The sequence below is a fragment of the Protopterus annectens genome, chromosome 6.part1 (assembly GCF_019279795.1).
Source record: "Protopterus annectens isolate FY-2018-M chromosome 6.part1, PAN1.0, whole genome shotgun sequence".
Classification (NCBI taxonomy): domain Eukaryota; kingdom Metazoa; phylum Chordata; order Ceratodontiformes; family Protopteridae; genus Protopterus; species Protopterus annectens.
Genome location: NC_056738.1, coordinates 548,467,960 through 548,483,377, shown reverse-complemented (window position 1 = coordinate 548,483,377; position 15,418 = coordinate 548,467,960). Strand labels below are relative to the sequence as shown.

General features: G+C 36.7%; 1 protein-coding gene across 1 annotated transcript in view; it reads left to right on the top strand.

The window, feature by feature from the left end:
• Positions 1-605: 605 nt before the first annotated feature.
• The window catches only part of RCE1 (Ras converting CAAX endopeptidase 1), a 976,724-nt gene continuing 961,911 nt past the window's right edge, over positions 606-15,418 (top strand). Inside the window, exon 1 of the mRNA XM_044075996.1 lies at positions 606-871. Within this exon, the coding sequence (XP_043931931.1) occupies positions 717-871 (155 nt within the window). The 5' untranslated portion in view covers positions 606-716. The remainder of the gene's footprint in view (positions 872-15,418) is intronic.

Genomic DNA, 15,418 nt, shown 5'->3' with positions numbered 1-15,418 from the left:
CTTTATACTCCCATTATTTATGGCTCTGTCCAGATTTCTTACTCTAACAGGTTAAGAGAGATGCCCAGCGGTGTAACTTAGCATTTGCATTTTTATACTTAAGACTTAATGCTGTTGCCCTCACCGCCCACCTTTCATTTTAAAAACGTACCCAGTTCTTAAAATGCTGACCCTCTACACAAAGGAAAGGAGCACATAGCCTTCAACTATTACCACCAAGAGACAAAAAAAAAAGACTATTTTTAAGAGATGCATTCCTATCAAATAAGCATGTTTCATACAACGGTTTACTTTAAACATTAATTTAAATAGTTGCAAATCCTTCCAAAAGATGCTCAAGGGAAAAATGTACTCACTTGACTACACTGAGTATGCCTAGCTACACTGAGGTATAACTCCCTACAAAACATTAAGAAACTTGTGCAGCATAGTATTCCTGATTAGGCAATAATACATTTGCAGAAGACCGCTAAGCATGCCAGATTAAAATAAAAAAAATCGAAACATACAGTGTGCGTAAAAAATCCAAAGCACATGTAAAAACAATTACGAAATGGCTATTAAGCACTAAGCTGCATTCCACTAAAATCTTCGTCGTCGAGGTGACGTAATTTGTACGCGCCCTGCACCTTTACCTGCTTATGTTTCTCGTTCCTAAACAGGAACAGTAGCTTCTCCCCTCTCCCTTACCCTCCCCATCCTGCATATCGTTAGCCATGTCAGCAGCAGACGATGAAGCTGTTTACTTTAGTAAAACTGAGGATCCTTTCAACTCTGTGACAGGCTTTTGCTGGCTCTCTGTGATCTTCTGCTTCTTGCTGGCCTGTTCTTATGTGGGGAGTCTTTATGTTTGGAAGAATGACCAGCCAAGGTATAGGAATTAGGATACATGCATCAGAAATACTTCTGTGTTAAATAAGTTTGTAGGACGCATCTTACTGCATAGTTGAAAAGCATTATACACGCTGCTATCGACCCTGTGCAGACTGTTGCAAGGTGTTGGCGTTCTGAAGTGAAACGTGAGCTTGTGCTTGGCACACGTTTTTCTTGTCATCTGTCAATGTCATTGTGTTTAGGAACATGATGACCTTTTAATAGAAACTGTACATTTCAGTAGCATCAGAAACATGATAAACGCTGCAGTGACCTATCACCGGGAGAAACCGCAACAGCTGTTTGTTAGCTTGCAGATAGTGGTTACATAACCAATGCGCATTTTAGGAGAAAGAGTTAAGTAATGCTTCTGTTGAGGGCCTGTTTAAAAAAAAGTTTAGTTCTATACATTGCATTGCCATAAACACTCACTGGATCATTTAAGTGTGTTATAAGTAGTCGTGACTTTGGTGTTAATAAAAGTAGATACCGCGAAATCGATAGGGTGTATTAAATGTTACAAAATGCTGTTTTGAATACGCGCTTCCAGTTCTTCATTTTCGAAACTTTGTTCTACTTACGTTGACTGTAACAACTGAATGTAATGCAATGTTTTATTTGCGTTCTTCAGGTTTGTTACCGAAACTTTTCCTGTTGTCTTTAAAACATAATTTCCGGGTTCGTCTTTCTTTCTTTTTTGAACTTTACGTACTTATAGTCGTAATTGTCAACCTCTCTGCATCAGAATCGAGACCATAATCAAATCAAACATTTTCCGGAAGCTTCCAGTCGGGGATATTTTTTTAAATATTAGTAGCACTGATTAAGGCGACATAAGTGCACCAATTAACATGAATAAATGGAAATGTTAATTGTTATTACTTGATAATAAACTGCCACGTTTTTCTTAAAAGTATCCTCATTTTGTGAGGGACGGAGGAAAGTTATAAGCCAAAATTGGAGGGAGCTGAACATGGATGATTGTGTATATCTTTGCAAGATGTTCATGTTTACAGTGAATGGGATACACACATTTTTATGGTTAAATTGTCACGTGTTAGTTACAGACTAATGTCCGAAGCTATGGCATAAGTTTGAGCAACTTTCGATGCTGTTAGTCCCCCCTTTAGCTGAGACATCCATGTGCATTTATTAGACTAAAAGCAGTGAATAACCGTTAGTTGCAGCCGACTCCCCTCCTAATTTGTAACTGCTGTAAGCTTGTGTATATGTATGCCCCACTTCTTTTTAATGCAAGAAGGGGGAGAGGCATAACTCTCCCTCTTGTCAAGAATGAATAAAAAAGTTGTACTTAAAATCCTATGCACAGATTTCTTAAAGCTGTTTAGTCAGAAAATAAGACATAATGTCCAGAGTTTTGGTGTGTTCCTCATAAAATTTGTGATTTTTTTCTAAGTAATCACTGCGGATGATTCCAGGATTTAAGTCCCTAAATAATGACGTATATTTGTTTCAGATTTCGTAGCCTTTAGAAAAATGCATACTAAGATAAATTCTGTTCTTAAGTTTACAAGACCGGTATTTAAAATATGACCCTATTGGTGGGCCGTTGTGCCCCCATTCTGTCAGGCTTTGTCCATATATTTTGTTCTAAGAGGTTGAGAGGTGTGTAACTTGTGGTTCCATTGTTACTGCCACCTATGGAGTCATCTGAACCACAATATTTGGGGACTAATACATAGCATGTGTAGACAAAATATGGAGGGCCACAAACAGTTGAGTCGTATAGTACAATTTTACTTCCTCATTACCACTATGACCATTATAAACCTTTGGGGTTGCACGTGCACTGGGGGTAGGTTAGCCAAGTTAATGAGAGTTTTTATTAATTGTTACTTTATAAAAAGGACTGCCCCTGCATGCTTTCCTGACTTAGTTTCCTCAAGTTGACATGTTATATCTTTGCATTTGAGATGTCTGACTGTAATCTCATAGATGTTGAACTTGCTTCTGTTCGCTTGCCTTCTAAATGTGGTGTTTTGTAATTATTTGTTCTACAGTTGTTTGCTGGGTTGTGTTATAAATCTTGGCTTTTTAATTTATATAGTTGTTTCCTTATTTCTGTAGGGTACACTGCACTATTTTAGTTTAATGTACATTGTACCCCAGTGACCGCTTCTCAGTTATGACCCTAAGTATAATATAAAAAAAAAGTAGTAATGTACAGTAAGTGGTGTTGCAGAGATTGATTCCTCAACAATTCACTTACTATTGATAATGGTAATTTTCTTTGTGTCCTTTTTCATGTGCATGTTTAAGCTTTTTGCAAAAGCAGTTTACAGTTCATAGGTAAAACTAATAATATATTTTGTTTCATTTTCATGATCTTTCTACTGAATAGTTTTCTGCATATTATAATTCTGGACTTGAATGAGGTTTGAATGTTTTTTGTGGGTTACTTTGAATACCTTTCTCTAATATTTATCTCTGTCATGTTATGTATTTATTTATTGGTACATGTTTACTGGGATAGTCCTCTGGGCCAAGAAGATTTTCAGTGGAGGCCCAGGGAGAGAAGCTCCACAGAGAGACTTGAGAGACTATATACGATTGATGCAAAGGTAAAAATTACAAAGCAGCACAGTAGAGTTTATAAAATCACACAGCCAGCAGCGGCCTTAGGTCAACTGGTGCCCTAGGCAAAAGGGCTCTACGGCACCCCCCTCCACACCACCTAGTGCCCTCATCCTGGTCTACCTACACCAAATAAATACTGGAAAAGTGCCCCTGCTAGAGTGGCGCCCTAGGCGGCCGCCTAGTTGGCCTATGCCTAAGGCCGGACACAGCACAAGCTATTGAAAAGTAGTTCAAAAATAGCATGTGAATCTTTTCTCTTTTAAACTCACTGAAAATGAGCCTTAGTCCAGTTGGATATCAAGGTACTCAAGACATACGTAAATATACATGACTTGCAGAATATTACATAGGCTGTACCAGCAGTGAAAGAGAGGCAGCAGTGATTATTGACCTAAATTTCTCATATCAGCTTAGCGTGGTGTAGTGCTTTTATTTCTTGGTGTTACTGCATGGATTTTTTAACTAGTAGTATGTTATTTTCCCGTTTTATATTTATATATATATATATATATATATATATATATATATATATATACACACACACACACTACCCCTCAGCATAAGAAATATCTCCCAAAAACACAATTTTTAAAAGTGAATTAAACCACTATCTGTGAAAGACTTGGTCCTGCCCATGCTAAGCTCCCACAGGATATCACTATTTTCTCTACATCTCCTCTTTTGGACTTGCTCCTCTTCTATTGTATTGGAATCATCGCCTCATTTCATTTACTCTCTCAGATGTAATTCGGTGGTTTTACCCTCTTGCATCAAAAGGATGGAACTTATCCCAGTGCTATGTCTCTTTTTAGTTAAAACAACTGCGTGTACCTCTTACATTGCATAATTTTGTAATGGAATTTTATTGAATTGCTGAGTTTCTATACTGTAGACTAGAATTTATCTCCTCATGTTATGTGATTGTACTTTTGACCGTTATTGTTACTGTATGCCTTTTGCATGTCTGTATATTGTTTGGAGCTTTTCACCTCTGGTCTCCACTGAAAATGGGCCCTTGGCTCAGTTGGACTAACCCGGTTAACAAATGTCAAATACTATAGTATCTGTGTATATGGGAGTTGAACAAAGATAGCTACATAATTAAACTTGAGTTTTTTTTTTTTTTAACTTGACTTGCACAAATCACTCCATTGTACTAAAACTATGTCACTGGCAACTTCAGTACCTCCATAGTAAACTGATCTAGAAGGTCCCTGTCTCAAATGGACTTTTTATATTTTATGCAGGAAATAAATAAATTCCTTCTCCATATTATCTTTTCGTGGATTCCTCAAATTCTATACTTGGCTCATTTCTGTTCTGCATCTTCATTAATACGCTTCCTTCTGCCCAATTGTCCTGTCCAACATGATACCGTATGCTGACAATTTTGTACTGTACCAGCCAACCTCCACTCATAAAATCATTTTCAGAAACTGTCAGAATAATCTTTGCAAGCGCTGGCTGCAGTTTAAACAGCAACATATGAACTAAGCTTTAGCTGTACCTGGTTGTTTTTCAAGAAAGTTTTGGTGACAGTAAAATAAAATAAAAAAAAAAGTGAATTGGAGCAAACATAAAAATACAAAGACTTGTAGGTACAACATAATGACTGGTGCAAATTTAAAATATGCAAAATAAATTGGTTAAATCTTCCGAACCATCAAAACCCATTTCAGAAAGGAAAAACTTAAAGTACAAATCAAAAAGTAAACCTCCCACAGATATTAACCTACTATGCTGCAGGAAACACCATATTGTTTTTGTATTCTCATTTAAATACTATGTCCTCAATCCTGATCCCTCACTGGCCAAACACTGGAAGGGAAGGTTGTCATAATGGTTAAGATGTTTGCCTTACAGCCACAAGATGCTGGGTTCGATTCTCAAATTGAATAATTGGCTAGGCTTGGACTCCTAAAAGCAAAAATAAAATCCTCTATAGTTATTGCAGATTATCTAATTTATTAAGCCTTGAAGGCAGTGCAGCAGTAGGGAAGAATAATATAATGCCCAACCTAGAATTGCTTACTGCTCTTAAAAAATAAATAAATAAATGAATTTTTATATATATATATATATATATATATATATATATATATATATGTATGTATATATATATATATATATATATATATATATACACACACACACACACACACCTGTAAACTCTAAGTAAATCTTTAATTTCATCCTTATTTTCCCCAAGCTGAAAGTCACCGTCATTCCTGCCATTGAGCTAACTGGCTACTTGTACACAAATGATTCAACCTCATATGAGTTACCGTGATGCATAAAACTCATAATTGTACCACCTTCCTCATTCTTACAACTGAAATAACAAAGATGCACCCCCATCCCCATTTACTCTATCAAGGCAAAAATGTCTCCCTCTTGCAAAGAAAACTTCAAACCATAGTTTACACCAGCCATACTATCCCTGTCCTTTGTTGCAGCCCTTGCCTTCCCAAAAACCTTTGCAGTTCACCCTCATTTCAATAACAAGATTAAATATTTCCATTTTCAGAGGACTATATTTAACCTTTCGCTCTTGGCGTTATTGATGTGGTTGAACATATCCTAATGATTAGCCAGACTCCCTTTTATTTGTAGTGTAAATGTTATTAACCTTTTGAGATTATAACCTGGTATAATGATGTCACTTCATTGTACTGCAGACCTTTGGAGCCTTTTTCTGATAATCTGCACTGTGCTTAATATTTAGTTTAGTTTTGTGTTTCTCTGATAATTTTATCTCCCTGCAGCTGAACTAGTGTCCACCTTTGCCTTGAACCTCCAAAGACTAGACACCGATTTCAAACTTTTAGACACGGTTCTGCCAGTGGCTTATAGGTACAAAGTAAGATTGTTTGTCCTTCCTAGTTAATGTTTCACCTATTCTACAGAGAACATTTTGCACGGTCTAAGTTGTACTTCTCTTGGTTTCCTTCATTGATCAACCTTCTTGTCTTCAGTGGTCCATCAGTTTTTTAATCAACTGTATTTTGCCCTTTCAGACAACGTATGCATTTTTATTGCAGTGATATGTCTGCTAGTTCATTCGTGCAGTTTTCCTTAATCTCAACTGTCCAGATTTTCAGAGAATGTACAGATTTTTGACTCGCCTTTTTGGTTTTGCCTCATGTAATTTGTGGCTGTTTGGCAAATCATTGAAGACTGAAGTCACTAAATATTGACATACATTTGTGTTTGTATCCTTTTGAAAATGCATGTTGACCCAGCATCGTTATTCTAGTGACTGAGTTTATAGTAACAAGATTTAAAATCTGTCCCTGATTTTTGTCCCTTTATCCCCCAATTATTTTTGGCTTTGTCCAGATTTCTTTACCTTTGAAGTAGAGTGGTATGATTAGTTGTATTCCCTTGCATATGAAGGACTTGTTCATTTTTGTGCATGTTACTTATGACAGTTGACTGGGGTCATTGCACAGTTGTCTTGGGTCCAGTTAAGTTTCCAGCTAAACTGAAAGAAAAGTGGAATTATGGCTTATATTTTGAGGATTTTTGTCATACTGGTGATAGGCAAGTACTGCAGGTGATGCCTACGTGTGTTAAGCAGATACTGATATACTTTGCAGGTAAAACTCTGTGCCTTTGCATGAGCTACTGTTGTACGGTACACATCCTGTCATTCTCCTTTGGAGAAGAAAAGCCTTTGTTGAAGATGCTTTCCTGATTTAGGACTGGATGACCTTTCTAATACATGCCTGCTTTGCTTGCTGTTATTACAAACCAAAATTCAGTCACTATGTGCAAGCCTAGTTGTTCCAATTGTACAGTTTCATAGAAGTGCCTGCTGTTGCACTGACTACCCTGAAGTTCTGCAAAATTCCAGCCTTTGTTTGATACTGAAAGCCAGACTTATCGATGCATGACGCCCTTTGTATGTGACTTTGGCCTCTTACATTTACTTATTTTATAAAAAGGCTTTATTTTTCTTGGTGCCCAGCTCAATGTAGCTAGTGATGGTGGGCCATTATGGAAACAAGTGAGTTGCTTTATTTAGTGCTGTTTATTTAGTGCTGTGAGTTTTTAGTTTACATTACACATTAGTTTGATTCGCAGCTTGATACGAGCAGTCTTCTGTTCACCCTCTCCTATGGCCTTACAGTACCACTGGCCTTGTTTATGTATGATGATGTGTACAGCAATCAGAATATTGCTTTTGTAGTCTTTATTCCTGTTTGCCACTGTGCATTGCCAACAAATGTGTGCCTTGCAACACAGTAAGCAATGCCATTAACAAATTTAAGTCACATAACTGAAATGCATACCTGTGCCTTTGTTACATTAATTGATTATGTAGTTGTACAGTGATGTGTGATATCAGCCTATTATTTAATGACACGGGATTGTAGATGTAGGTTGAACACATTCTTGACCAGCCTCCAAGAAGCATTGGTGGAAAGGAGAACTCTTTCCTGTTAATTCAAACACATGATGAATGCACAAAGTGTTTATATGGGTTATTGTGGGCTACTTTTTGCAGTGTATCTGTTGGAGTGCTTTCACAGGCGGTTGTTTTGGCAGCTTACATTGTGTGGCAGATTTGTCTTAAAACTTAATGCTTATTTTTAAATCTTGAGATGTTTGACTATAAGGTTGGTTGTTTTTGTCTGCCTGGCGAATACATCATTTGTGTGGTATGTTAAGAGAGACGTTTGGCGTGCTTAGACATCCTGTCTTGTAGGTTCAAGAGCTTAAAGCAGATAGAGAAACTGATATTTCTTTAGTCTTCCCTTGTATTCTGACACTATATGTAGTATCAATACCTCTACATGATAAAGTATAATTTTAGAACATTTTGTACCCTAGAAATAGCATGGAGCTGCCATATTGGCATGATTTTGCTTTAGATACCGGTCTGTTTCACTTAGTGCACTGTTTTATAATCCCATTATGTGACACAGGATACACAACATCCTGTTGTTTCTTTCCTCCATTTACTTAAATTGTAAGTGCTGAAACGGTTGGTTGTTTTTCTTAGAGGGTGCAGGAATGTTTTAATTTATTCCATTATTTTAGTAGCAACTCCTAATAACTTTAATGTTCTGCCAGAAATAGTTGACTCATTATTTGCTTCTGTTAAACACTTGTTTTGTTCAAGTTACCATTTCTGAGTAATAATGTGCACACTATGAACTAACTTGGAAGTCTTGATTCTTTTTGTACTTTCAGACTCTGGAGTAAACTTGGTTAACTTTATTGGCACCAGGAGTTTTTGAATTTTTTATTTATTTTTTTTTTATGGTTATAAATATCTTTGCTATATGTGTATCTCCATGTCAGTCACTTGTAGAGTATTGTGACATATTACTGTGTTTGCCAACAAAACAAGCAGTATAATATTGTAAATTTTTGCAGCTTGCATTGTTTTATTTTCCATTTGCGCAGTCACCTTACAAACTCCAAGTATAAAATAAAACTGTTTTGATTCAGCAGGTGCTCTGACTGCTGAGAGAAAATAGTATAAGGTTTGTTGAGTAGTAGAAATGTACATAGAACTGCAACAGCAGTACCTGGCAAAAAAAAAGAGGAAGAATGTGTGTTGATTTGTTTGTGTCTGGCACTTTTGTGGCTAGGTTCAAGGGAACAAGCAGCACTCCGTGATATTAAAAATAAAGGCATTTATATGTAATCTATATAATGTAATTTATATATGTTAAAGTTTTCAGGTTACAGTTTTTACTATGATTTTATGTGATTGTTTATAATTTTGAAATTATTAAAATCAATAAAATTGTTTTGGAAAAAATAAAGGCATTTGAATAGTGACATTCTTGATAATGGATCTTGCTTTTGTTCACTCTGTGTGCGCGATGTATCTTCTCTATCCATACACAGTGCTTTCCCCCATCTTTTTATTTTTTTTTTCTTCATGGTTTTTGTCTGCTCTGTTCTATAGGCATACTTTGGGCAGTTCAGGATAGAGTTTGTGGCATTTTTGATGGTGTGGCTCCTAAATGTCTTTTTAACTACTTCTAGCCTCAGTTTTCAGTCTTTGCTGTGTAAAATACAGATAGGTAGAGGGTTAAAACTTAAATATGAAGCTGTGCTTATAAAATGTAATCTTGTTTCTGTAGATATTGGCTGGTATTGTTTGTGTCGCTGAGTTGCTAATGTGTAGTGCAGTTTAGTCCAGTTTGTTTGGCAGCATCATGCAATGGCCTTATTGTTTGTGACTTGGAGAATTAATTGTAGTAAATGTTGAGGCATAAAAAGGTACTGTTTCATGTTCAGGAGACGTGCAGTAGGGCGTTGCAGAAAGGCTCCTCTTTTTCAGGCCGTGGAGATTTTCTCAGTGTTCTTCTGAAGCCCAGAAGGGTAGTGCAGCACATGGAGAGATTTATTCCTCTTTCTCTGAGACATTTTTTCAGTTGGGCGTGAAAATGCTATGGCGTCTACTTGCAGTGATGAGCTGGACAGTTTTCAGTGTGGTCCTGTTTGTGTACTTAATTATGATAGGTGGTAGTGGCAGAAATTTGGAAGGTGAGTAGGAATCCTGAGGCTGGACGTTTGTTTACAGTGACTTTCTTGGACCTAGATGTCATGCACTTGTATGTTAAACAACATAGAAGTATTTCTTTACTACCTTGGATACATATTGGTTGAAGGCCAGGTTACTGTCTACATGTATTCCCAGATCTCTGACCTAGTGGGTCCACTCCTAGGGGCATTTTATTGATGACATAGTTTCCTGGGGTGTTAAACTTCCCAAAATGTACTAATAATGCATTTCTTTGCACTGAGTTTTAAGCTGTGGCTTTGGCACCAGTCATTTGTTTGTGTTGGACCCTCTTGTAAAATGTTAGCTTCTTATGGGATTCTATGACTCCATTTTGCAGTTATCTGCAGGCTTGGTCAGCCAGAGGCCTTTGACATTAGCCTTGACTTCTAAGAAATAGAAGCCAAAGAATAGTGGGCGCAACACAGAGCCTTGAGGGACTCCACTGGTGACTGGCCTCTCTGATGTGGTCTCCCTAGTCGTAACTTCCTGGATCCTATCTGTGAGCCATTTGGCTATCCAGCATGTTTTATAGGGGTTTATGCCCAAGTCTGTAAGTTGGTTAATGCAAGAGTGGGGTAATGTATCGCGGCTATATCACATTATCGAAATTTTATTACATCGATTCACTAAAGGTCTGCCTCTAGTGATCAGTGTATTAAAACATCGAATAATGTTAAAAAACAAAAATAAATAAAAACTAGCATAGGCAGGGGGGCAAGCCCCCTACACCCCCCCCTACTTGATTCCAACTCCGAGACTGCACTACATTGAGGTAAACGGAAATCTCCCCCTATGGAGATTTCAGTTTACCTGCACGATGTTATGCACTTTCGATGTTGTGCTGCTGACAATATCAGCTTCGATATTGTCTGCTTCAGACATCGTGAAGTAGACCCAATGTATCAACTGCCTTGAGCCAGGTCAAGTTAAGCAGTATGCACGGTTTTACCCCCCCTCTGTTACCTTGGTGACCTCAAAGAAGTCCACCAGGTTCAGTAGGAATGACTTTCTTTTGACAAAAGTTTTTTTGGGAGAATGTTAGGTCATTATAAAGGCCAGCAGATGTCCAGAAACTGAAGATTTTTTTTCATCATACAATAATATTATCTGCAGTAATGATAACATTGCACCACTCTTAAGTGCTTACTAATATTTTTTCTAACCAAAACTAGCATTCTGGGGTCTGCCATACTAATATCTTGTACTAATAAGACTGCTTCATCTTGCATTCTAACATCATACTGCGTATCATCATCGTAGCATCATCGTGCGTATGTTCAATACATTCTATCCACTCACAATTGAAATATTGCAGTGTAATGGCTGAGAGAGTGTTAGCATTTATTTTAGTGCTACTGTTTTATTCTGTGTTTTCTGCCATCACAGGAGCAGACCTTTTGTGGGCCCTTTAACGATTTAAGCTTTAAGCATTGATTTAATTTGGCATGCTTGTAGAGTAAATCTCTTAAATTGAAGTGTTTCAATTCCTCATCCTTTAAGCCACAACCTAGCCATTCAATTGTGACAGGCAATACATGGTAACAGAATTTGCTTGCTACTGCTCCAAGACATATTCTCCTTCCTCATAGCATTGGGTTCTGTACTGTTGATGCTGCAACAGTGTGAATAGCTGTAATAAATCGGAGAGAGACTGCAAAAAAATTTCACAATAAGTATTGTAAAATTTTGGAGAAAGACGTTAATTGGTTAAGGAAGTTTTCCGTTAGTGGAATATCTTCAAAGGTGTTTAGTGATCTGTCTGCTAAAGAACAAATCACCACTTCCCTAATGTCAAAAATTTGAAGGATGTATGAATGGCCTTTCTGAAATGGTTAAATTTAACTGTCTTTTAGAGAGCAAGTTTGTTTGAAATTTTGCTGAGGTATACATTGACTGTCGAAATATGTTGCATTTTACTTGATAACAGTTTAGTCTTTTTAGAAGTGATGTTCATACTCAAAAGGGCAGGTAGACTGGGTTTAAAGTTCATGAAAACAAGGCTTGATGACTTGGTGTGACCCGAAATTCACTTCCTAAGACTTTGGTTTTAATACCATTTTTGTAAAGGGCAATTGACAATTGAACAGACAAACTGCCTGTAAATTTTTTTATTTTCCTGCCAAACTAATAGTAGTTGCTGTTTTAAGCAGTAGAGAAGAGGTGGAATTTAAATCTAGGTTTTCAGGGTGTAGTTTGGAATTAATCATGGTTACTTTTATTGGATGTAATTTATCAGATAAATATTAGTACATCCATATCTTATTGATATAGTAAAGATGTTTGGTACTGTATCATATGTGTTTTGTTTGTTTGTTTACCTTGGAAAGTCCAATGGAGGCCCAGGGAGAAAAGCTCCATTTGCTTACATTGCATTATACTTTAAGTTCTGGTTAAACCACAGAGTAGTTGTAGTTCTATTTACATTTATATATGAACAGTAGTTACATTTATGTATTCTAAAATTTTACAAAGGTGGGCGTTACTAAAGAGAAGGTCTATGTGCTACTTAGTGGATTGTACAGGTAGCAGTTATGTATAAAAAATTTATTTCAGTGAGAGGTTGTGTATATTCTGTTATTTTAAGGGGAATGTTTGGAGAGTATCGTATGTTGAACACAGTCTCAACCTTGAGATGAGCATGTGCAGGACCAGGATTAGTTAATATGTTTAAACAGTGGTTTAAAACTATTGAATTTGTCAGAGTTTTGTGTGGGGATACTATTCTAGAATTTAGCAATGTATTGGGAGCTAGTCTCCTGCAACATTCAAATAAGAATTTGTTACTAGAGCGGAGGTCCCTTGCTGAACAGTAGGTCAGTATTAAGTTGTGTAGTACAGGACATTTTTCTGGATGATAAATTAAGTTTGTGTGCTGTAGTTAGTTGTGAATATTAGGCAGCTGTGTAGTTCAAACCGGTTTAATTCCTTTAAGTTCTGACAGTAGTGGTCCCATGAGGGAAATGGGTGGCTTATTGTAGCAGGAGGCAAGCTTTGTGTGTGTGTGTGTGTGTGTGTGTGTGTGTGTGTGTGTGTGTGTGTGTGTGTGTGTGTGTGTGTGTGTGTGCATAATATACATGCACATGTCTTAAATTCATTTTTAGAACTAGGGGTTAGTTCTGATGTTTTAAACTAGATCCCCTTAGTTAAAGGGAAGCTATTCTATTACTGAAATTTCATGCCATTAATCACCAGAGACATTTCTATACTCTGGAGTCCAAGATAAGTTTTATGTTTAGTTAAAGTTGTGAACACACTAAAACATTCAGATATTAAAGCTAAACTACTTACTTAGGTTGCATAGCGCTGGCCTATAATCGGAATGTTAATGCTACAAACTGATGAAACTTTCAGAAATTAAATTTAGTATAATAAAAAGTTTGTTTTTTTCCCCCTAAGATACATCTAATGAAATAATAATGGGCGAAGACTCCACCCTTGTAGGTGGGTTAGTGTTGCTTCCTATCTGGAAGTCCAAGGTAGATATTTACCTTTTCTTACTATGCTGTTAGTCTAGGAAGAAGAAAAAAATACTGTGTGTCTGTGTGTCTGTGTGTCTGTGTGTCTGTGTGTCTGTGTGTCTGTGTGTGTGTGTCTGTGTGTGTGTCTGTGTGTGTGTCTGTGTGTGTGTCTGTGTGTGTGTCTGTGTGTGTGTGTGTGTGTGTGTGTGTGTCTGTATATATATATGTATGTGTGTGTGTGTGTGTGTATATATATATATATATATATATATATATATATATATATATATAAATAATGTGTGTGTGTATAGTAAGTTGGCGTTCGTTAACATGATGGTTATCAATGCTTTTTGGCACTTCACTATTTCTGTCTGTAGCTTATTAATTTGTTCTGGTTGTGTTCAGTAGTATTTTGGAAGTACTTGTTGCTTAATATTTGGTTCCATGCCATTATATAGTTGTGTAAACTATTATTAATGTGTGGATATTTTACAAAACTGAGTACTGCTTTTTAAGCTGTTTAACTTCCTGCTACTCTCCCTCAATTGGCTTGAACTACCCAGCTACCTCATTTACCTACAACTCACCATTGCCCACAAGCTCATCTTTAAACCTTCAAACTGCCCATCTCTCGCTACATCCTTAAAACCCTGTATACCCAACCACCCACTCAGATCCACAAACCAAAATCTCCTTCTGGTCCACAAACCCATACGACCTCCTGGCCATCTACTAATTTCCTACTCCTTAGCTAAACTGTGGAATTCTCTCCCTCCTCACATATGCAACCTACTAAACCATACTAATTTAAAATCTCAGCTATTCTGTCATTTAACAGCTAAATGGGAATGCCCATGTTGCGCTCCAACATAAACCCCTCTCTACCCTTTCTTTCTTCCCTGCACTGAATCACCGACTATCACTACTATTTTCTTGTCATCCTAAAACATTCTCATCCCCTACCTGGGGCTGAATTTCTCTATCTAATGTACTATACTTTCAATAGCAAATAGTTTGGTGCTTCTTCCATGAAAAATGGTTCATCTAACCACAAATGGATTGTAACTGGTTTAAAAGTTAACTCACTTAGAGCTTAAGTCACATAATGTTCTTCTGTTAATGTTGAGTTTACCTAACTTGCAAAGGTCTAGTAATCCTCATGTTTTCAATGTTAACTCTCTGTGCTTATTATATAATCTGTTATTCTTCTGTAATGTTTAATTGTTCTGTATGAACACTCTTATTTTTTTTTGTAACATTTAACTTGCAGTGTCTTGGAATTTTTCTTCCCGGACCCCCACTGAAAAGGGGTTCTTTATGGCCCAGTGAACTTCCCCAGTCATCCAACTTAAATAAGTAAAATATATAAATAATAGTTGTAAATGAGAATGCTTAATTTGTAGTAGTATTATCTCTGTGGTAGATTATATTAAATTTACATCTCCAAGATTTTCTATTACAGAGATGCCAGAGTAATACTAACTCTGTGACATGTTACACTTTCATATTAAAAAGTTATACTTCAGAAAGGTATTGAGTTATTGTAATGCATAAAGCCATATATCTGTCTTATCCAAAGCATGTTTGTGTTCATGGACGTTTGCAGTGCTTCATGATGAAAGATGTCTTCTCCAGCTTTTCTTTAATGTTGGCAGATGGATAAGTTGTATATTTTCACCACAGAGCATGCTTAAAAGTACATATAAGAATGAGTTGGAATTGTGTAGATATGGCAAATAATTGAGCGTAATGTTGAAAAAGTTGGGGAAAATATCTAAAACATGGAATGTTTCAATCTGCTTTGATGGTTGAGGAAATGAAAGCAATTAGTGAAGGGGAGGCAGTGGACACTGCTTCTTTTGTTATCATGAAGGTACCTTTGGACTTGACAATTTAAAATAAATTACATAAGAATAATAGTAAACAATTATGGCCACAATGGTTATGAGGAATGGCAGTG